Source organism: Rhinichthys klamathensis, unplaced genomic scaffold, assembly GCF_029890125.1.
Source record: "Rhinichthys klamathensis goyatoka isolate OS25496 unplaced genomic scaffold, OSU_Roscu_1.1 h1tg000056l_1, whole genome shotgun sequence".
Classification (NCBI taxonomy): Eukaryota; Metazoa; Chordata; class Actinopteri; order Cypriniformes; family Leuciscidae; genus Rhinichthys; species Rhinichthys klamathensis.
Genome location: NW_026606601.1, coordinates 3648391 through 3672005, shown reverse-complemented (window position 1 = coordinate 3672005; position 23615 = coordinate 3648391). Strand labels below are relative to the sequence as shown.

General features: G+C 37.6%; 1 protein-coding gene across 19 annotated transcripts in view; it reads left to right on the top strand.

Moving 5' to 3' along the window:
* Positions 1-23615, top strand: part of cacna1ab (calcium channel, voltage-dependent, P/Q type, alpha 1A subunit, b) — a 126355-nt gene that overhangs the window by 88933 nt on the left and 13807 nt on the right. For 11 of the 19 annotated variants that reach the window (XM_056248683.1, XM_056248682.1, XM_056248671.1 and 8 more), the window contains 11 exons: positions 3139-3255; positions 3770-3835; positions 4024-4121; positions 4608-4758; positions 8303-8430; positions 12098-12194; positions 17134-17239; positions 17556-17663; positions 19438-19541; positions 21627-21733; positions 23008-23152. In XM_056248683.1, the coding sequence (XP_056104658.1) occupies positions 3139-3255; positions 3770-3835; positions 4024-4121; positions 4608-4758; positions 8303-8430; positions 12098-12194; positions 17134-17239; positions 17556-17663; positions 19438-19541; positions 21627-21733; positions 23008-23152 (1227 nt within the window). Of the gene's footprint in view, positions 1-3138; positions 3256-3769; positions 3836-4023; positions 4122-4607; positions 4759-8302; positions 8431-12097; positions 12195-13088; positions 13186-17133; positions 17240-17555; positions 17664-19437; positions 19542-21626; positions 21734-23007; positions 23153-23615 lie in introns of all 19 variants that reach the window. The other 8 variants (XM_056248677.1, XM_056248674.1, XM_056248688.1 and 5 more) reach the window with 4 other exon arrangements.

Below are 23615 nucleotides of genomic sequence, written 5' to 3'. Positions count from 1 at the left end.
CTTTCACATCACGTGTTCATGCTATTGCTAAGTGTTGTGTGTATTTGTACTGGGTGTTGTGTGTGAATGTCAGTGTTTAAGTGTGTATTTGTGCTGGTGTTGTTTCTTGTCTGTGCTTTTTGTGTGCTCTGTCTATAAAAACTAAACAGACACTTTACTCTGATGTGTTACACTGAAGTTTGTTGGCTCTCCCAGTGGCCACACATTACACAATGTGGATTCTTATTCCAACTTTCCCCTGAGCAGTATTATTTTTATACAATTACAGTATTTATACATATTTTGAAATACATTTTTATTTTATCTTCAGTTTTCATTTAAATTTTAGTTTAACTTTTAGTAATTTTGTTATGTGCTTTTCGTTTTTCTATTTCCATTTTTCTTATTTAATTTTTAATTTAATATTTCTATTTAGCTGTATTTTTTATTTCAGTTTTAGTTTTAGTAATGTTAGTACTTTAACTGAAACATATTTCAGTTTGTTGCAAAGATAACATTTATCATTTTCGCTTTTCACTTTTCAGTTTTTCATCTAAAATTTTATAATTGAATAAAATATTTTATTTAATTTTAGCTTCATTTCAATCGCCAAAGACTTTTTATTAACAAAAACAACACAGCCCCTGAGGTATTTAGCATTGTATTTGTAACATGGTTTTAAAAAGAAATGCTTTTTAGGTCATAATCCTCATATTTTACTGTCTGGTCAAATCAGTAAAATATGTTTCGGCCACTGGAACAGCCTTGATAGTGAATCAATGCCCACCATACCTGTGTTTGATTAATCAGCCTGTTGACTGTATCCATAACGACTTATTCCTGTTTTATCTTTTTACATGCTTTCTTTGTTCCTCTGATTTGTTGGCGATAAACCCATCCAATCCAAAACAAACAAAAAATGCACTATGAAACTCTCATATCTTCCATCTCATATGTACCCATCCAAACCCCTCACACACTCACTGTACATGTATGCATCCATCTACTGCAACAACACATAGAATCCGGTTGGTTTGTAATTTATTCTCCGCTTCTATTGCATCCATTACCCAAAATTCCTCGCTCTTCCTTCCCTTCCTTCCTCAAAGCATGTGCTTCCAGTATAATGACCCCCAACCCCAAAGATGCTTGACAGTTGGACAGCTGCTCACATTAATGCTCATACACTCTATTAGCTATAAAAAAAAAAGCTCAAACAAAATAGGACTGGGTGGTATGATGGTTAAAATATGTCAGTATTTATATCGTGATACATTTATCCACACAGCTATTGTTTTTACAGAACTCTAAATAACTCTTTTGTGATTATATGTACTATTACCATAATGATGTAAAATTACTCATAAAATCGTTTGGTCATACTGTCCACCCTAATAAAAAATACATATATATTTACATTTATATATATATTACATGTATATTTAACCATATATGGGCAAATATCTTATAAATTAAACCAACTTTACTGACAAGTTGATTTACCTAAATGTATTTATAAGAGGTTAAAGACAGTTCATGACTCTTGCTCTTATTGTTTTTGCATAAAAATGCCTTTACACTTGCACAGTTAGTCACAGTCGTTGCCATATCATCACTGAATGCCATGCACTTTAGAAAAAGCTGCATGATGACTTTTCTTTCATTACCTTATTTCTTCCCTCCTTTTCTCGAGTCATCCGCCTGTTCTGCTCTACTGTAGTTCCTCCTCTGCATCTCACTCATTGAAATATGTGTATGCTGGAATGGGTGATTGATCCTCAATAACCTGTCCACACAGTTGAGACTTATTATTTATTGTACCAAGTCTAAACGCAACATTTTGCTGACTGATTATATCAAATGTACTTAACTCTTTCCCTGCCACCGTTTTTAAAGTTGCCAGCCACCGCCAGCGTTTTTGATCATTTTCACAAAAATGTCATGGCCCCCAGAATATTTGTTTGTATGAATATCTGAACATGCAGTATATCAAAATAAGGAACTGACCCTTTGCTTAAAAAAAATGTATCCTAGCTTTTTATCAACACTTGAATGTGGGTAAGTGTCATTAAAAAAAGCAACATTTTGAGCAAAAAGCTAAGAAAATCATATTTTTGTCAAAGACTACATCCAGATCTGATTCAGAACGATAATCAAAACATCGCTGGAGTAGATCGAGTCCATCAACACCCCTAATGCTTGCACATTCCTCTAGCTCGTCCTGGGTCAACATTTCATTCAGTAATATTGGGCAGTACTGATTTATAGGCTGTTTAATTTTGGTGATCGGATTATTTTACATATGTATATGATTACATATGAGATTGCTTGTTTCTGCATCTCCTTCAAGTGTGTTTTGATCAGGAGATTCAGTACTCTTTCAAAAGAGCACCTCTTTCAATAGCACCCCCTACCATATAACAGTGAAAACACGGAAAGCCTGTCAATGGCGTTTTCTCACAAATTACGGAAATTTCCGTCAGTGGCGGGGAAAGTGTTAAAATACCACATTGAAAATGTGAATTTTTAAGTACTTCTAAAATGCCATTAAAAGACAATTGGCATGACCTTTGTGTGTGGATTGGACCATTGAGAATTACATGACCAACGCAGCTAATCCCCATTGGCTAATGTTGTTGGTATTCTATTCCTTATGCCTGAACTTGCTAAAGCCTAAATAATACGGTGCATCGGGCTGCTTCCATACTCTGACTTGCCTGTCTCAACAGATCAGTGCATTTGATTAAAAAAAGTTTACGCTTTAATATATGATTGGATGATGACTGTTACAGTTTAGTGATTGTTTTTTTAGCCCCTACTGAATTAATTTGGTAATTTTGTAGTGATCTTTTTTTCTTTTTCTTTTTCTTTTTTTTTTTGTCAATCCCATTTTAAGTTTATTTTATACATTACTTTATGTATATTTATATGCAAAATTTTTGTATAACTTATTGATTACTTTAACCCACTCTTTCCTTCTAAATTATAAAAAAATTTATTTGACTAAAAACTGATTTGTTATCATTAAGTAAACTGATTGTAATTTTCTTCTTCACTTTACCCCACATCTCTCTACTATATCTTCTGTCTGTCTCTTTTGCATTCTCCATTTTCTTCTGGAACATTCTTTCTACATTCGTCTCAATCTAATCTCCCCAGAATAACTTCATAAACCTGAGTTTTCTGAGACTCTTCCGAGCAGCACGTCTCATTAAGCTCTTGAGGCAGGGCGAGACCATTCGCATTCTGCTTTGGACCTTCGTTCAGTCATTTAAGGTACGAAAACATCCACACCAATTCTCATGCACAGACAAAATCCAATGTGACTTAGAAACAAGATTTAAGATATATGCAAACATTTTTCACACCAAAACCTTTACAAAAATTTCATGCACTCTTAAGTCCCACCTTTCAGTTAAAAAAAGAGAGACTTTTATAAGCATAACCAACTGACCTGCCTTAAAGGGATTTAGAGTGAATTAATTCTTTGAAATTATTTATTTTTAATATTATAATTCATTGTTTGGCATCTGAACATTTTACAAATTGAGCTTATTTATTGATTTGAACATTTAAAAAAAAAAAAATCTAGTGCATAATTTCATGCAATATCGTAGAGAGGCAGTGTATTGATTGTAGAGATGTAATACTTCTTTATAAATTCTTGTGGTCTTGTAGCTAATAAATAAAAGCATAGTGACAAATACACTCAACCTATTTTACAGTTTGCCAACCATCAAAATTCTGTCTTATTTCTTCCACCTTTCATGCTGTTTTTGTCTTTTTACAGGCTTTGCCATATGTGTGTCTGCTCATTGCAATTCTGTTCTTCATCTATGCCATCATTGGCATGCAGGTAACAGCTGTCCTATTTAAAATGAGCTTTAACATCACTGTGAGTTTTTATAGAACTAAATCAAGACAAAATAAAACTTAAATATACCATCTATCAACACATATAAATGGCATTTGGTTGCTGGGATATCACAACTGTGAATGTCGTGATGTGTGCATAAGTTTTATATCTGCTCTGTGATGCTTTAGTTGTTTGGGAACTTGGATATTACAGAAGAGGAAGACAGTGCGATCAACGAACACAACAACTTCAGAACCTTCATCATGGCCCTAATGCTCCTCTTCAGGTCCATCCTGTGTCTTTACTGGTGTTATTTTAGTATTGCTATTATTTATGTTTTGAATTAGCTTGTTGTTGTTTTTTTATTTTTATTATTATTAATATTTTAAATATTTTATTATTATTATTTTAGCATTAAGTTATAGTGTTTTTGTCAGGTGCGAATCTAAATTTCTATTTAGATTTAATTTATTTTTATTTGAGTCATTTTAGTACTTCCAATTAAACCTTTCTATTTTGTTTTTAGGAGCAAGATTTGAAATATTTGCACAAAAAAAATTCCCACCAAAACCTGCTTTTTGTCATTTTATTTTTGTAATATTTCTGTTTAGCTTTAATTTGTTTTTATTTCAGTTTTTTTATTTGAAGTTAGAACTTTTTTTTAAGGTTTTCTAAGTATAAGTTTTTCCTACTAATATTATATATAATCTATTTTTTGTCAGTTAACAAAAACTTTTTTTAATATCATGTATGTGTGTGTTTTTGGTAACAGGAGTGCCACTGGCGAGGCATGGCATGATATCATGCTGGCATGTCTCGGAGGAAAGAAGTGTGATGAGAAATCTGGGAACGAAGGGCCAGAGTGCGGCAGCAACTTTGCCTATGCATACTTTGTTTCTTTCATCTTCCTCTGTTCTTTCCTGGTGAGAACAACCTCCACTTGTTTCTTTACTCCTTCTTTTTTTCAATTTACCTTAAAGGGATACTTCACCTCTGGGAAGATGAATGTGTATTTAATATTGGTCATTTATATAGTAGAAATGTGAAATTATTTTTGAAATTGAAGCATTCACTGAGAAAAGGCAGAAAATATATTTTTTACTCATGTGGCTGAAAGACAACAACTCCCAGAATGCTCTTGCTTTGCTGCCCTTACGAGGCCACTCCCAAACCACACCTACCGGTTACAGGCGGCAGAATCCGAAAAATGGATACAGCTAGGCTTGCTTTGATACATCGTGAGTTATTTGATAAATTTGCATCGAAATGGTGCTAAATTGCGTTGTACCGGGATGTACTAGCCTAATGTATGTAACACAACTTAGACTTTCACATTAAAAATATGATGCAAGGCAGGACCATGTCAACAGAGTAGCTTAGTAGCTCTGCATATGAACTGTTTTCCTCCAATTGAAATCACTATTTCTCTAAGCTAATACATTATCTAGGCTAATCCATACTCTAGTAACACTAAAGGTTTATAAAAAGAACCACAACCAATGTGAGTTATAACTTTTAATTAAAAAATTACGAATATTAATACTTTTACACTCAAAGCTCTGGGGATTCAGTGATCTCGTCCAGAAGAAAATGGCATTGCTGAGATTCGCGACATCAATAGGACTCTATATCTGTTTCCATTAGGGGTGTAACGATATTTGAACCGAACCGAAAAACCGCGATACACCACCCACGATACGTATCGCGATACTCTCACGGCGAACCGAACACGCCCCGCCCCCTGCTGCCCCGCTCCAGCCCCGCTCCAGCCCCGGCTTATTGCACCTCATGTGTTATGTGTACACAACGAATACAGGGCTGTTGCCTAACCACCATTAACCACATATAATTGCAATAAGCTCAGTGTTTTGTTACTTTTGATAATAAGCAAGGTGTAATCTTTCAAATTATGTCTATTTGATCACGAAATGCAAACAAAAAAATGCCGTTTTGGCGCTCTTAGATGTGGCGTGACAGATATCACTGTATGCATGCGGCAGCGCGGAGCGCGATCATCTCTTCCTCAGTTACAGAATAAACATGAATGGACACCCGAAGATATGTTGAAAGATACAGTATACTTACTGAAAGGCATCATAACTCGTGTAAACACTCAATCAGTGTTTCAACAGCGGAAATACGTCAATAAAACGCTTAGTTTTTCACATAGCTTTATATTTACCTCAGGCAAGTCATTCAGTGTCCACAGCTTGCTGGTTTGCTAACTCTTTCACTAAATAAATGCTATATATTAGCCTATATATTATATTTTACTTAACCTGTTTATGATATCTTGATTATTTAATGTATGTTTAAAATAGTTGTCATGAAAATAACAGCAACTGTGTAAAATTATTATAACATTAACAAATTAGAGTAAAAACATGTTAATGCAAAAATTGCCTTATGTGTAGTTTACATGTTTTCATACAATTTGTTATTTGAGTGTTGATTATTATTATATCATTTAGGCTAAAAGTCTAGGCTCTGTTGTTAAGCTTTAATGTTATAGTAATGTGCAAGTAAGGGCTGTAGTTTACAGCATTAGCAGATAATTTTGTTATCCTTGAGAAACGTTTACTTGTAATGGAATTAATTTAAAGACAAGGACACAATTTGTTCATTAAAGCACTGTTTAATAAAATATAAAAGCAATTTTAGCTTTCTAAACCCCCCCACCCCACCGAAATGAACCGAACCGAACCGAACCGAGACCTCAAAACCGTGGGATGAACCGAACCGTCAGGTTTGTGTATCGTTACACCCCTAGTTTCCATAGGCGCACAGCGAGAGCACTGACACCGCCAGTCCGCCCCAGCTCGAGTCTGGTCGGGCTCAGGTCTCGCTCCGGCCGCCTCTTGTTCCTCCATCTCCCGCAACTGTTTATCACTGTATTGCGGCTCGTACAGGTAGCCGCGAGCATCAGATTCTCGCAACAGATCTTCGAAATCCCCTTCTGCCATTTCAACTTCAAAACTACCTTCCGCTATCGTGATTAGCCTACTATACAAACTTTCTACACAGACCAAGAGGCAAGAGCCTGTTAGCTTAGCTTCTACAGAAAGATGGCTGACACTATCTTTACATTCTGTGAGTGAGATCCCGCCCCATATGGGCGTGAACACTGGCTTTAGCCTCTGGCACAAAAATCCTCCGATGACGCAAAATGACGATTTTTGCGTCATCGGAGGATTTTTTCCAGACTAAAAATTAATTTTTCTCTCATATGAGGGGGATATGGGGGGGGGAGCGCGGTAATTCGAAAATACTACTGGTTTTCTACTGATACAAAGCTTAATGCTAAATCCTGGAGTATCCCTTTAAAGGGTCATGAACTAAGAATTACAATTTTCCTTGATCTTTTGACAGTTAAGAGGTCGTTATACTATAAAAATATCCTGTAAATTTAAAAACTTGATTGTTATTCCAAAACCAGCTTATTGAAACTAAGGCCAGAAAAAGACAAGATCTGAAAAGTGTGGAATTATGACGTCATAGTGCCGTGAAAGACCGCCTTTGCCGAAGAAGACCCACACCTTTTATTTTAAAGTTACCTTTTTAGCCCCGCCCACCGAATCGCTTATGCCATGTAGTAGGTAAATAACACAGAGACGCTAACGCTAGGTTACTAGAGCTAACAAGCGATAAAGATGGCTTCGGGGACGGCAAGACGTTGTGCAGTGCCAGGTTGTGGAAAAACTCAGTCGTTGCATTTCCTTCCTTCAGATCCCAACGTAAGGATTGCGTAGTTGAAGTTTATATTTAATACAGTTCCAAATCGAGTTAGTAAGCAGCTGTCCATTTGTTCGCTACATTTTACTTTCGGATTCCTTTGTAAACAAGGCACAGTTCAATGCAGGATTTGCTGAGAGACTGAAATTTAAAAATTCTGTATTGGATCTGACAGGAACAGCTCAACACACAAAAATGTTTTGTTTATCCTGTCTTACTATTGCTTTGTTATAGATCATTTGATATGTACTTAATATGTGTACGTGTTTAATCAAAATTAAAACAGCGTCCATTGCTGAAGGATAAAGTCTGCGAAAAAACGCAGATTTTCACATCGGTGGGCACTCAGCTGTCCTTTCAAGCTTTGGGACCTAATTGGTTTAATCTATTTTTACATATGCAACACTATTACCCAATAATAGCAGTGGGCAGTTACTTCCAAGTCTTCCATGCGGCACACCCAGTGTTTCAGGATCGAGGCTCAAAAACAGGGTAGAAAATAGCCTATTACTTACTAATTATGGTGTTTTTTTTAGGTAAAAACCTTTCTAACACTATTAGTGGACCACAGAAAACAGTACAAAATAATATTAAAAGGCAGTTCATGACTCCTTTAATCACATTTTTTAACATTTGACTTTTTCTCTCAGAGATGCATCCGTTTTTTATTTTTCGCTTCAAAACAGTAAATAGTTGATTCAGGATGTTTTTGGGGCGGTCTGTTTATGTGTTTAGATGCTGAATCTCTTCGTTGCTGTCATCATGGATAACTTTGAGTACTTGACCAGGGACTCCTCCATCCTGGGTCCACATCATTTGGATGAGTATGTCAGGATATGGGCAGAGTACGACCCAGCAGCCTGGTGAGTTGCACGCACAACTTTTTATCTCACACACACTTTCTAACAAAAACACAATTTTAAAGATGCTCACATTCTTTTAGGGCCCGTTTACACCTGATCACTTCATGCGTTTTTACTGATCGGATAGCTATCTGATTTAACAAAATGATTCCATTTACACTAAATGTGTTTTCGCAAAATGGATATAAATCTGATCTCCAATTTCCGCGCTATAAGCAGATTTAATGGAGTTCATGTCACAAAAAGCAACAGATATGAGCTGCATTTTATTGATCATCAGCTAATTTCAAAATCAAAGACCGCAATAGGAGAGACAGCGACATCAGCACTGATAAGATCAATTAGTTTCTTTACTTTTAATGAAGATGATTGTGTGTTGAGCGTCTGCCACTCACTTTCAGTTTTATTTGTAGTAGTTTGCGCGTTGGCTTGATAAAGAGATACTCCGCCCATCTGCGGCGATGCGTGTTGCCGTAGCGCCGTCACATCAGGCTATAACATGTCATATAGCCAATAACACGCTCTCACACGTTTATTTTTAGCATTGTTTGGAGGAGTAAAATGTACATGTGATTTCAACAACCAGATGCATTTACATTTGTTCAGTTTCATCTGGAATGCGGCTCAGACCACCTCCTGATGTGGTTTGAGCGATCGGATTTAAATCCGTCTCGAATACATTTCGGAGGGCATTTACACCTGGGGCTCTATCTTGCACCCGGCGCAAATGACTTTGTACACTGACGCATGTATCATTCCTATTTTGCACCCGCGCAAAGCGGACTTTTCCCTCCACAGACGCACGTCGGTTAACTAAGAAATACACTTGCGCTCCCCGGGGCGGTTCAGCGCAAAGAGGAGGCGTGTTCCGGCGCAAACTTTCCCTCATGCTATTTTGCTGTTCTATAAAACAATTGCGCCACTGACCAGAAAAAAACTAGTCTAAAGTCAGTGGCGCGTTGCGCGTTGTTCATTATGCTATTTTAAGCGCGCATGCTTGGCCATAATGTAGCGGGTGCACAACGCGCATACACTTTGATTCTCTCATCAACACAGATGCAGCAGTTTTTATTTTTGCAAATCATACATTATAACAAGGAAAAATATTAACACATGAGGGAAATCATTGTGGTGTCCATGAAAATTTAGTTTTTTTCCTCCCACGCCTGTTTAACCGACGCTGATTTGTATGGGGATGGGAGAAACCCACCCACGATAGATAGATAGATAGATAGATAGATAGATAGATAGATAGATAGATAGATAGATAGATAGATAGATAGATAGATAGATAGATAGATAGATAGATAGATAGATAGATAGATAGATAGATAGATAGATAGATAGATAGATAGAGAGATAAATAGATAGATAAGTCTGATTTGAACATGGAATTTCTTGTTATTTCTGCATGCATTCTACTTCAGACAGTCAATAAACAGTGCCGTCTGAGGGTGTAACTGCATGAGGGTTTATGCCATAGTTTACAGGTGCACGCAAAACACGCAATACAACGTCACTTCTCTGTCTTTCACGGTCCTGACAAGAACGTTGCTCTCCTCGGCTGTGAACCGCTCCTGACGCGCGCCTGGTTAATCCGCCGTTATAATAGCAATCCGCCATGCAACATGCGCACCTGCTCTTAAAGGGAATGTGAGATGACGCTCTGATTGGTTTATTCCACGTTACGCCCAAACCACACCTATGAATAATGAAGCTACTTCAGACCAACCTCTTTTAGATTTGCGCCAGGCGCAAGAGGCATTTATCCCGCCGGGAAAATAGCAACAGCGCCGGGATCCGCCCACAAAGTTACTTGCGCTTTGCGCTTAGACACTTGCGTTTCAGATCGTTAAAATAGGGCCCCTGGTCTTTTCGCAATCGGATAGCCATCCGATCACAGAAAACGCATGAAGTGACCAGGTGTAAACACACGTGCAAGCATTGATTTTTCCTTTAAATTGTATAATGTAAATCCTAAATCAATTGCAACACCTAATAACAACAATTTTTAAAAACATGCTTACTGCAAGCTAACAAACACTGTAACATTCTAAATATTATTTTATCACAGATATGTGCACACAAACTAACTTAAAAACTAACCATTCTTCTCCATAGCTCTTGCATCTTTTGTTACTGAAAACATCCCCAAAATGTCCCAAAACACTGTCCATGGTCACTCAAGATAAAGCCCTGTCACAAATAGTGGATCTCAATCTCTCAAAATGCCCCAATGTTTGTCTTTAAATCCCTCCTAGGGCTGATGTGACTGCAAACTGCAGTCTGGTTTCTTGTCACATATGTAGATGAGCCCAATTGTACCAACTGCACAAACTCTGTCTGCCCAGTCAGTAGTGTCTCCCACTTCCCCCCGTCCCAGTGCTTGCCTCATTCTCAAGTGCTGTTCTGCAGGAGCGCATGGAGATGGTCTGAAGAAGCTCAAGAATAAAAATAAAAATAATGCGTATAAGAACTACAGCAAGAATCAGAGGAAGTAATTTAAAAGAATATAAGCGAGAGAGAGAGAGAGTTGAACGTAAGACCCTGTGCATGGCAGATTCTGACTTCACAATGACTTAATTCTCCCATCTTTATGGCTCAGGTGTGCATGGCAAACATCTTCACAGACAAGCTGTCGCAGCTTATTTCTGTACTTGCCACTGCATACAAACGTTAACAAAATACACCTCATGTATTTTGCCTGTAAAGCCCACGTAGCTGTCACTGTATGCAGTTCAATTAAGTCATTGGACTCGTAAAGATGAGAGAGCCTCTCATGTGCACGGTCATATCGGTGGATTCGTTTACTCCGCACCGTGATAGGGGGAGGATTCAGAACAGCACTAAAGATCATTCAAGGACAGCTGTACCAATTTTTTGTTGTTGTTGTTTTTCTCTGGTGATTTCACTCACATGCATATAGCTGGGGTTTATTGCACTGGATTTTGACATGCATTGAAATCTCGGCTACAGTAACCCTCACATGCATGTTTAAATTTATCCAAGACAATGGCCCCTTTTCACATTTCCAGGTTTTTATTACGGAAGTAAACTATAGCATGAGAACTGTCTTAAGAGGTAAATGGGCATTTATTTATAATGGCTGTAGCATGCTTCTATGCATTTATTTATTTAGTTTATAATATTTTTAATATTTGGTTTGAATTATTTGCACCCTTGGTAAATATGTTCAAAGAAGGCTGTGATAATAAATCTACATTGTTTATCCTTTTGATCTTTCATCAAAACTATCACAAAAATCTAACCTTGCTGATTTTGCTAATTTTTCTAACAAATCTATTATTGCTAGGTTTTAATTAGTGTGGAAATTCATCATCACAGTCTTGTGAAAAGTGTCCATTCCAGGAAGATTACAGTCTTTCGTATGACCTGAACATGTTTGTTATAGCTTAAAATCGGTTGGGCTGTCCTTCGAATGATCTGGTTTTCTCTTGGTTTGAGGCAGTGGAACAACTTCACTGGGTTTGGTCTGTGATTTGTCAATGGATATGTGTGCTTTTATTCTCTTGTTCTTTGTGCTCCTCTTCTTGTTTCACTATTTTTTCTTCTTCCTCTCCATCTCCTCTTTGGCTCTCTGGCTCTCTTTTTTTCTCTCTTTTCCTGTGTTTGCCCCCTCTCTAACCTCCCTGTATTCTTCTTGCAGCGGGCGCATTCATTATAAGGATATGTACAGTTTATTGCGGGTTATCGACCCCCCGCTGGGCTTAGGCAAGAAATGTCCTCATAGGGTGGCCTGCAAGGTTTGGATCCTACTAAACAAAAAACTTAAGCACCTGCTCGCATTGAAGACTGGAATGAATGTTGCTTTTCTTTTTTCTTTTTCTTTTTTCTTTTTTCAGTTTCTTTTGTTTACTCTTCTCCACAGTTTTTCTTCTTTTACTTGAAATTCATTTTTGTTATTTTATTTGCCATCTCTGTATGCATTCTGATATGACAAATGAGAATGTGCAGGACAATGCAGACACCTTTTTAGAAGCATGATATGCACTGCCATCGACAGCCAAGTCTGTACGAACCTCTCTGTGGAATAAATCACTCTTAACAGCCAAAAAAAAAAAAACACAATCGAACGAATCAGTCATTTTGTTATTTTCTTTTCTTTCTGCTTGCTGTTGAACCATGCCTTGGCAAACTGGGTGTAACAGTGTGCATTGTTCTTGTTTGGGGACGAAGTGAGGGTTGGGGATCAGAGGACTGCATTGACGTGACTGCCATAGTTCACCACCAAGCAGCGGAGCTTTTCTTTGCCTGTTTGAAGCCCCACTGCAGTTCTATGGGACCGTCCTACGATCGCATAGAACAGTGTTTTTACTAGGACTAAAAACCAGCTTCCCCTCCTCCTGTTTAACCTCCAGCCAATCAAGAGCTCTCACGCTCTCAAAACCCCGCCCCTCGCCCAGACCAAAAAAATAACCTATGTGTCTTTGTTTTTCCTTCTTGCCGTTCTTATTTCCTCCTCCTTTCTCCTTTTTTGGTTTAAATCCCACCATCCTCCGGTTTGTCCCCCTCCATTGTTTCTCTTCTTGTCCATTGTTTTATTCGTCCTTCGTTGTCCTCCTATTTTACCCCCCCGTTCTCCTCGTTTCATTTTTGGGGGTCTCACCCCTCCCCTCCCACCCCACTCCCCCTTACAGCGGCAGGATCAGTTACACTGATATGTATGAGATGCTCAGGCACATGTGTCCTCCGCTAGGCCTGGGAAAGAGGTGCCCGGCTCGGGTCGCCTACAAGGTTAGCGGCAGCAGCCCGCCGTGGGTGCGCCACAGCCAATCAAAGCTGTCCGTTTTTTTTCTGTTAGTGTTGGTGTTGGTGAGCTGCTGTATCTTTCTTTTTACATTGTGGGGTACCGGTGAAAGTGTTAGCCAGCTGACACACACACACACACACGTACGCACACATCCACTGGAGAGCGGGAACGGAGGGTACCTTGCCAGCCCTTCTGCACCGTACTCAAATACTCACTCACTCACATGCAGATGCAAATGATTTTGTTGCAAGACAGCAACTGTTAACTTTTTTTTGCTGTCTTATAGTTAGAGATGATGCGTTTATTAATTTTTAGACATTTGTTAAAATCAACATGAAATCAAAATAGACCCTATTTAGTTTCTTAATGCACTTACCAGGTCTTATTCATTGGTGCAGTATTATTCCGAACCCCAAAAAGTTTTTCTTCATAATCTTTCATCAAAAGTGAATTAGTAGTTCCTCCTCTGCAACAACTCAAATGAATTCCTAGTGAATAAAATCAAGTCGCCTACAACTTTTGTTCTCTTGGAATATCCAGTTTCACTCATGAACATCATATTGCAGAAGTAAAATGGATTTCGAATGCCGTTTCATGTTGACTTTAACTTGAAAACAAGGAATCTTGTATTATTTTCGCATTATGTTTTCCATGTTCATTGCAGAAATAGAGCCTGTGTTAAACTTTAGATACAAATATGAAGCATATAGACAGAAATATACATGTTTCACTGTGTGCGTGTACAGAAGGACTGGGAAGGATTGTGTGCCTTTGGTCCTCTGCGTCTCTCCCTCCAGTGGATGATTCCTAAAGTCTACAGATGTCCAGTATATTTTCCATGAGTTCGGCAGATGACACTTCCGTAGGTTCAGCTAGTGCGATCACACAGCTTTTAGGAGTCTTTAGAGCCACTTTATCCTTTTGATTTTTTTCAGCAAATCCACTAGAATCACAGATAAGCTTTCCCACCTGTCCTTCGTTTGATTCTGTCAATGCAGTTCTGACCTGTTTCCGTTCCCCTCTCTCTTTCTGTCTTACTGTCTCTCACTCTATCTTTTCTTTCCCCCCACATTCCTCCAATTTGCATTTTCAGCCACTACATCTCTGCATCCTTCTCCTTTCTTTCTCTTGCTCTCTCTTTCTCTCTCTCTCTCTCTCTCTCTCTCTCTCTCTCTCTCTCTCTCTCTCTCTCTCTCTCTCTCTCTCTCTCTCTCTCTCTCTCTCTCTCTCTTTTACATCCTGTCTCCTTCTCCCTCTCTCATTTCTTCACTTTAGTCAGCATGCTTCTTAATTATGCAAATAGTAATAATCTGAATGCATCCTTATCTGACAGTTACATCCAGCCATTTTACATGTCATTACATGTTCATTATAGGTCATGGACCTTAGTCAGATTAGATGATGGTGTGTTTAGTTTGAGGTGAATGAAACCAGAGCCATGTTGTTAGTTTTTTGTTTTCATACAAAATATTATTTGTCTGTCGTTTTGCAGGTGGAGACTGTAATTAATGTCCCATGATGTATATCTGTGTACTGTAGTCTCTTTTAAATACAATTCATGCTTATACTGTGTACAAAACAATGATTTGTTCTTACACCATTCACTATTTTCTGCATAGTGAATGTCATGTACACTACTGTTCAAAAGTTTGAGGTTGGTAAGATTTTCTCTTATATGCACCAAGGCTGCATTTATTTGATCAAAAATATAATAAGAGTATATATATTGTGAGATATTATTACGATTCAAAATAGCTGTTTTTTATTTTGATATTTTAAAATATGATTTTCCAGTCTTCAGTGTCACATGATCCAGAAATCATTCAAATCATTTTTGATATAATACTGTATATATTTATACAGTAAATATGTACATATAAATTCTTCTTTAGAAAAAGCGAAACTTTTGAACGGAGGGGTTTTTGAGGACAGAGTGAGCAAAAATTAGTGTATTTTGAAAATATTACAGAAAATGCACATATTTCTGAGGAAAAAACGACTTGATTTCTCATGTGACCATTCATTAAGAGATTGGAAACATCATATTTCATGCGTTTTCTTACTGTTCACACTACAAATATTTTTGCAAGTAATAGTTTTCTGGAGTTTTTTGTCCACTGCATGTTTCATCAGCTGTACACAGCGATATGGTTGTACTTGGACAGACAGTACTTCCACTTTTATAATTTACGTCTAATTACAACTGGCGTCTACACTGACTAAGATCCACTGAACGGACTTCCTCTATGCCAGCATGGACAATTTTAATGTGGTAGACATTTTGTGAAGTGCAATTTAATTACAAGCTCTCAAAGCTTTACTGAGGCTCCCTTCACTCCTACCTCTTCCTCTCACTTTCCTCACTCTCTGATTTCCCCTCATCTCAAACAAACAACACCTCTTTTTTTGCTCTCTTTCTCCTCTCAGACTTTCTCTCTATCCATTGCCAAGCACACCACTCCCCCCCTTCTCATTATTTTTATATGTGGTGCATATCTCATAGCTTTCCAGTCTGAAGTGAACTAACCTCTATACCTGTTGCCCCTAATCCAGTCCTACACCTCTCGGTGTACAACACAGCCATTTTTCCTCTTTAATTCTGTAGGGAATGCCACCCTTTATCTGACCTTAAAAAAAAACTGCACCCGTTTTGCATCGAGAGATCAGAAGAAAAAAAAAAACATAATGCAAAATATCACTTAACCCTATGAGAAATCACCCAATGAAAGATGCTAAACTAACCCAAAAATACAAGTGGTCAATAAAAGATGAAATGATACTCTCTCTGCGCGGCTGCACTGCTCTTGTTCTGTGAGGGATGGGGAGGGAGGAGGGGGGGTGCATGCACTGCATGCTGCATGAAGTAGGGGTTGATGTTCGGGTGGGCCGGGACCGTTGGGGAGGGCGGGTCGCCACTAAACTCCTATTTGGGGTCCTGCTGCATTGCATGCGCTTCTGCATGACCACCACTGGAACCCGGCTCGTGCTCGTTGGTATTTACACCTCCAAGGAACAACGGACTGGTCTGAAATGGGCACACGCGTATACACGGGCTCACACATGCTCACTTTCTCACACTAATGCCATGTGGTGCGCTTGTGTGTTCCAATTCCATGAAGGTACATCCAATGCATGGAAATAGGCATCTAAAAACTGCTGTTTTTAGGTGCCTTTTCATTCATTGGTTTGTCCAAAATATACAACCTCCAACAGGTAGGGGGAGCTCTTTAGCAGTAGTCTTTTGAAATAAATGTCAAATTTAGCTGATATTTGTTTCCTCAGCCTTTGCCAGCTGATTCAGGGTCAGTAACTTACTGTTAATTGCACTAAAAAAAAGTACTTTAAAATGTATACATTTGCATTAGATACAGTATATCAAACCAAGTGGCATTCGCAAACAAGAGATGCTTATGTGAGTGATATTTATGCCTGATCTGAGATCAGTTTTCACTGGCAGAGGAACACTGAGGAACTACATCCTGTGTGATACTGCTCCTGTTATCTGTGAGGGCTCCAATTAAGTTACTTAATTGATGTGTATGTATTGTATATGTTCTATAAGATGTGTGAATGGTTCATTCACACATTACAAGGTTGCAGGATGTGTATTGGTCAATCATTTGTCAGTCTAAGAAAACTGCTCTCACAGATGTCAACGAAATCTCCCTTTATTGTGTGGTTGTATGAGTATCACCTGAAAATTAATTGCATGATGCATGGTTTGTACACAACCACTGCATCAAAAGAAAGTCAAAACTACAATCAAATGATCTGTTTAACAGCTTAATTGCTGAAATTTGTGTGGCTAGAAGTTTATTTTTTGGCTACAGACTGCTGAGCTCCCCACGCCTTTTATTAGTCCACCAAAGCATCTGACTGGAGGTTTAACTTACACAGCCCCGCCCTCATCCCCTCTGATTGGCTCTCCACAGAGACTGCTACGTATGGACCTCCCTGTTGCTGATGATAACACGGTGCATTTCAACTCTACTCTGATGGCTTTGATACGCACAGCTCTGGACATCAAAATCGCCAAGGGTACAGAACGACATCCCTCTTTCTTGTATACTGTATTTTATTAACTTTTTTATTCTATCTTTACACAAATTTAAGCCGATTTGAGTCAGATATGAACTTTCTTTTTTTCTTTCTTTTGAAAAACATTCCAAGTATGACAAATATTAACCAAAACAACATGTCCTGTGTGTTTGTGTGTGTATCTTCTGAATGAATGGGATTATAATTTTGTTTTTGTGATGTTTGTGCTTTTGGTGTATTTGCATATTTTGTTTATCTATACGTATGTGTTTGCTTACGTGTGTATGTACACTGCCCTGACATCACACACTTTCAGGAGGCGCGGACAAACACCAGATGGACGCGGAGCTCCGTAAGGAAATGATGGCGATTTGGCCAAATCTCTCCCAGAAGAACCTGGATCTGCTGGTAACGCCACACAAGTGTAAGTTGCAGATGGGTTTGTAGAGTAAAACAACTAATCAAATATCACAAATTCATCAGAGGACAGCTTCTCTCAGCCCACACCGCTCAGCACCCTCTGATCAGGCAACAATCTCACAATCTTTCTCCCGTTCCCACATGACAAACCAATATCTTGCACTGTTAATTAGATCAGGAATACCATGCTTTTCCATATTATTTCTATTTAAAACCATCCTGCTTCCTAGCTAGATTTATTGCTCATAAAGATTTTTTTTTTTTCACATCAGATATTCAGTGTGACTCAAGTAGTTTGTTTAGAATAGTATACATCCATTTCACTATCCAAATTTAGGCCTTCTATGGTCATCCCACTTCTACATAACATATCCTCTCCTTCCCCAACCTCTTTCTTTTTCTCCCTCTTCCTTTCTCCTATCTTCTGTCTTCATTGCCTGTTATCAGGGGGTGCCTCGCTATAGACGGATCCTCTATAGAAGTCTTTTCACTCCAGCACGTGTAAAGCACAAAGCTGGGCTAAACCTCCAAATCACAGAGCCTCATAAACTAGCCCGAGTTAGTACCTCATATCTAATGCTGTTAAAAGATGTTAGGTACTTTAGAGTTTGATATGATGACCAGAATATATGAAAATCTGTTTGTATAGTCTATGGAAAGTACAAGTTGCCTGGAAATGCTTTTGAATGCTTTCTTTTGGCATGTTTTCTTTTGAAAATTTTAGCATGTTTTAAATTTATTTCTATTTTTTATTGTCAATCCTTTGGGTGTTTCATGCCTTTTTACTATGAAACTGTCCTAACAAGAAATTGTTTGAGGTGAAGGGATTGCTTTATTTGTCATTTGTGGCAGCTCAAATTTTTTCAAATTTATATGTTATATGTCTCATTCAAACTCGGGATGCCACTGCAGAGTTTTGATGAAAAATTTGAGCAGCTTGCAAAATATTGTACTCTTAAGGTACTGTTATTTTTGCCTCATTCATGGCATCTATTCATAGTAAAATGGCTCTTGAGTCCCTGTAGGAACGTAATACAGCCTAGAAATGTGAAGCAGTAAAAGGTCCTTGAGTAAAATGAGAGGTTCTTTAATTAATGAGGATCTGACTGTGAAAAGACTATCAGCTCAGTGGCGTTTTGTATTTGTCAGTGTACTTTGTACAGTGAATATTGTGTATAATGTAAATTGTGTATGTGTATACTATATATATATATAAAAATATAAATATACAGTATTTACAGTAGCCCCAGAAAGTATTTGGACTATTAAGCCACACTAAACATGTAAGAAATTCCTTGCATTTGATATCAAAACACCAGGTGGCATTTATTTTGAAGAAATATAGCGCAAAGCATGGTTTTTGAACAAAATATTTCACAAAAAGTATACAAAAATTGGTTTGGAAATTAGTTCTGGGAAAATATCTAGCATCATTTTTTTGCAAATGCCACTTGGTTTGATATTTTGTTGGCAGTGGAGTAATATTCATACATGTTTAACTGTGACTCTAGTGTACTTTTTGGGGCCACTTTATTTGTTTAAGTTTTGTTGTATACCTGTTGTCCAGATTCTCAGACCCAGATTGAGACTCACTCTGGACTCTGAAGAACTTCTATTGGTTCATTTTTGTTGAGGTCGTGGATGAGTTTTGTCTGGGTCTGAGAGACTAGACCTTAGTGTTTGTGGCATGCCTTGTCTCCAACTCCCATTCCCCTCTCGGCTCAGGGTCCCATTCCACCCCGGTCTAATTGTGCAGGTTAACTTTTTCATCCTCTCAGCAGCGACAGACCTGACAGTGGGCAAGATCTACGCCGCCATGATGATAATGGAGTACTACCGGCAGAGCAAGGCCAAAAAGCTGCAGGCGCTTCGTGAGGAGCAGGTACCGCCTCAGACAAACAAACAAATGCCAAGTCTGCTCTGCTTTCTCAACCTTTTGCTACTCTTCTCCCAGCAATTCAATCATGTAGTGTATTAAGCCAAGTTTGCAGTTGATTAGCTTCACTAATTTACATTGCAGAGGAAACTTCCTCACTTTGCTAATCAACATTGGTAACAGCACTTTTTTTTTTTTATTCTAATTCTAAATTTTTAATTTGGCTACCTTCTTACTTATTGGCTATATATGATTTTTTTTAACGTATAAGTTCTAATTTTTAGAAGTGAGCATTGCAGTTTTTATGCACATTTTGGAAATTTTATTTGCATCTTGGTGCTTCCATGCTGCATTTTTATGTGATCTTTAAATATGCATCAAAATACATGGTTGAAAACTGTTCACAGATAGGCAGCTGCCTGCAGTCTCAGACACAGCCGATGCATCCTTCAGACTTCACATATTTTAAGCTGAAATTAGCCATTTTTAGATGTACACATTCCAAAGTTTGGGCTGGTAAGATTTAAAAAAAAATTCTATTAAAAAGAATATGCTCTTATGCTCAACAAAATATAGTAAAAACAGTAATATAGTGAAATGCTATTACAATTTAAAATAACTGTTTTCTATTTTAATATATTTTCTTATAAATTCTTATATATCAGTGTCACACGATCCTTCACAAATCATTCTAATATGCTGATTTTTTTGCTTATAATTATACATTTTGAATACAGTTGTGCTGCTTAAACTTTTTGTGATACATTTTTTCAGGATTCTTGGATCAATAGAAAGTTCAAAAGAACAGTATTTATTTGAAATAAAAAAACTTTTGTAAGATTATAAATGCTTTATATAAAAATATTAATTTCTTTAAAAATCTTGCCAACTCAGTATACACAGTAGTTTATGTCACTTTCCACATGGATTTGACGTTAAGATTTTCATGCAAACTCCCCTAATATTTCAGTGCTTTTATGGCATGCAAACAGTAAAACTGGTTATACAGTAGATCATCTGTATGATTATTTCACATTTTATTTACAGAGTTAGAGCATGCTTAAAAACACATGCAGTAATTTTGCAATGAATATGCAATGATGAATGATACAACATGGCCTTTTGTCAGTGTCACTCCTGCCCCCTGAAATGTCCCCATCCCGAACAGGCACAGTGTCCATTGTTTCTGCCTATCATTGTCCATATAGAAATTGAATTTGTAATACTTGGAGCATGGACACTCTGCTGGCATCAGGGAATGGTCTAGTAAATATATGTTTGTATCCTGCCTCACCTGAATCCCTGTCTGTCTCTTTACCTGTCTGCACTTGTACCTCAGCACCGCCCTCTCAACATCAGCAGCGCGTTTGTGGCTGTCTCACTCTCTATATCCATCCTTGATGTCTCTATATGCCTGTCTGTAAACGTGTTTGTATTTTTTACTGTCTTCCTTCTGTCTAATTCTTTTAAATTCAAAAATTCCTTTTTGTTTCCATACTTTTTGACATTTTGGATCCACTGTCAGTCTCTTGTTCTTTTTTATTGTGTGTAATCTTCTGTTTGTCTCTGTTTTGTCTTGTTTTCCTCCATCCGTTGATCGGTAAGGTTGATTTATCAGTCACTAACATGGAATCTTTTCTCCCTCCGTGTGGACACATTTGTTCAGCCGATATGTTCATTAATGGATGTTGAGGGGAGGTTCTTGGTGTAACCTTTGGGCTACCACGGTCTCTGAGATTTCTAGTGTTCATAGTTTATGTATCATCCACCCAGAACCTGTAGTTCTGTAAGTATGAACCTTAGATCTTCACTGTAGCACGCCCAAACTGTTACTACCACCCATATCTTTTGGTGGGTTAGATGGAAATGCATTGAGCCATCAGCACCTACCTAGACAGCACAGCCCCAATGGGCTACTCCATTCAGGTTGGCGAGGGCACTGGAGGAATCCATTTCCCATGGTGCCCTCTGGGTGACCTCTGCTGTCTGGTACCCCACCACCTGTGTAATGCACGGTGGCTTGTGTGTGTTACCCCATATCCCATAAGTGTGTCTGATCCCAGCTGCAGGCCATGTTCGTATCTTACACAGAACCGAACGCCATTAATGTTTCAGCGCTTGGAGCCATCCCCGAACCAGGAAGGGGGACCGGGGGTGAACGGTCTCCCAGAGTTGCCGCAGGAACCTGTCAATAGCCTGTGAGTAGCATCTTGATTACTCTTTTTATACAAGTCATGTTTTTTAATTAGCTTTTAGCTTAATCTGTATGAGTAAGTCTCATTATATCATATCCAGGTCATATTTTATTCAAAAGCTAAATTAATTATTAAAAGATTATTTATTGATTATTTAAGCCTGTTTTATGTGCTATTTCATTGTGCCATTATTTTTAATGAGAATAAAGCAAAAATTTTCCCCCCAGAATTGCTGTAATGCATTCAGAAGTTTTACTAACAATTTTTAAAATAATGTAAAATTCATTGTAAAAAAAAATATATATATAAAATAAATAATTGTATTGCAGTAAATAAATACTGAAATCAAATTTTTTTATTCATTATTTTTTAAATAAAAAAAACATTTTCTGTAATACAAAATTCTAATTTCAATAAAAGCATAAAATAAATCACAACAATATATACATATATAAAATAAAATATCTATAATATATATATATATATATATATGTTTATTTTATATGCCAAACCTGAAACCACACAATTTTTTATTTCCTCTCATTGCTTTGCATATTTATGCAAAATAAGTTTTTAAAATATTTGTTTTATTTGTATGTAAAGCTTGATGTTATATTTGTAATATTTCTTTATTTTATTTTACATTACTTTTGTATAGACCTGAAATCTGAAATCACTTTTTCCTTAAAAATAGTTTATATTCAAATATTTGTAAAATGAATTTGTTATATAAACCAGAACAACAGCTATATATAAATATAGTAAATTGAAATGCATTTAAATTATTTTTAAATTAAATGTTAAATAGTCATGAAAATAATGTCAAAGTTCTAAAATTATTAATTGTACAAAAATAGACTTTGATTTCTGTATTCAAAATATATTTTTGATTTTTCCTTCTAATTTTGGGGTAAAATATTACTAAAACCTGGCAGGTTTTATGAGATTCACCTGTTTCGACTGGTGCTCTTTGTCTCCTTCTTCACTGCTTAGCTTTGCTTTAATTGTTGTCTTTCTTCTTCTCCTTATAGGCTGCACTTCTGCTCTTTCTTTGTTTTACCTTCTCTCAGCTGTCTTTGTTCACATTACGTTTCAATTCTACGATATACGTCTATCTGCCTTTATGTTAATTCTGCTGTAAATACATATATACATTTGTAATAGTGTTTCTGTACTATTTTTGTCTGCAAAAGGCATTTTGGATGTACAAAATTGCTTTTATGTAAGTGAGTGAGTGAGTGAGAGAATTAGCCAACCAACACCTTTCTCTGGTCCAGGCCTCCAGAGGGTGGAATGAGTGAGAGCCAATCTTGGGTGACGTCCCGTGCCCAGGAAATGTTCCAGAAGTCTGTTCCGGAAAACTGGAACCCTGACAGACCATCGTATCCTGATGACCATCACAACAGCCGCCATAATCCACAGGTAATACCGGAGATCCTCCAATCAGAAAGGTGATTTTGTCTTGTTTAGATCTGAATCTGAACTTTAAGCAGGAGTTTATCTGGCCGATTGAAACCCGACAAAGTGGCTGTGACTATATCAGCAGAATTGGTTTCTGGCCTTTTCTCAGCCGCAGCCTTCGGTATTCCAAGAACCGTGTGCTTCAGCCAATCACATGTCTTCCCAGCCATTGTCTTTTTCGGTGCCTTTGGGCACACTTTTCATTCATATTACCACTCTTTCTACCTCTTCTGTCTCTGTCAGTCTCTAGCTCACATCTTTATCTATCTGATAAATATTTCTGCTGAACTTTACTGCCCATCGTAGACATTTGTATAGACCCTCCCACCTCTGCCAGACTGCGGGGGTGATTCACTGCTTGCTGCTTCTTCACTGTCTGCTGGATCGTACCAAACCCCCTCCAGACTCTCATCTCTCCTTCAGT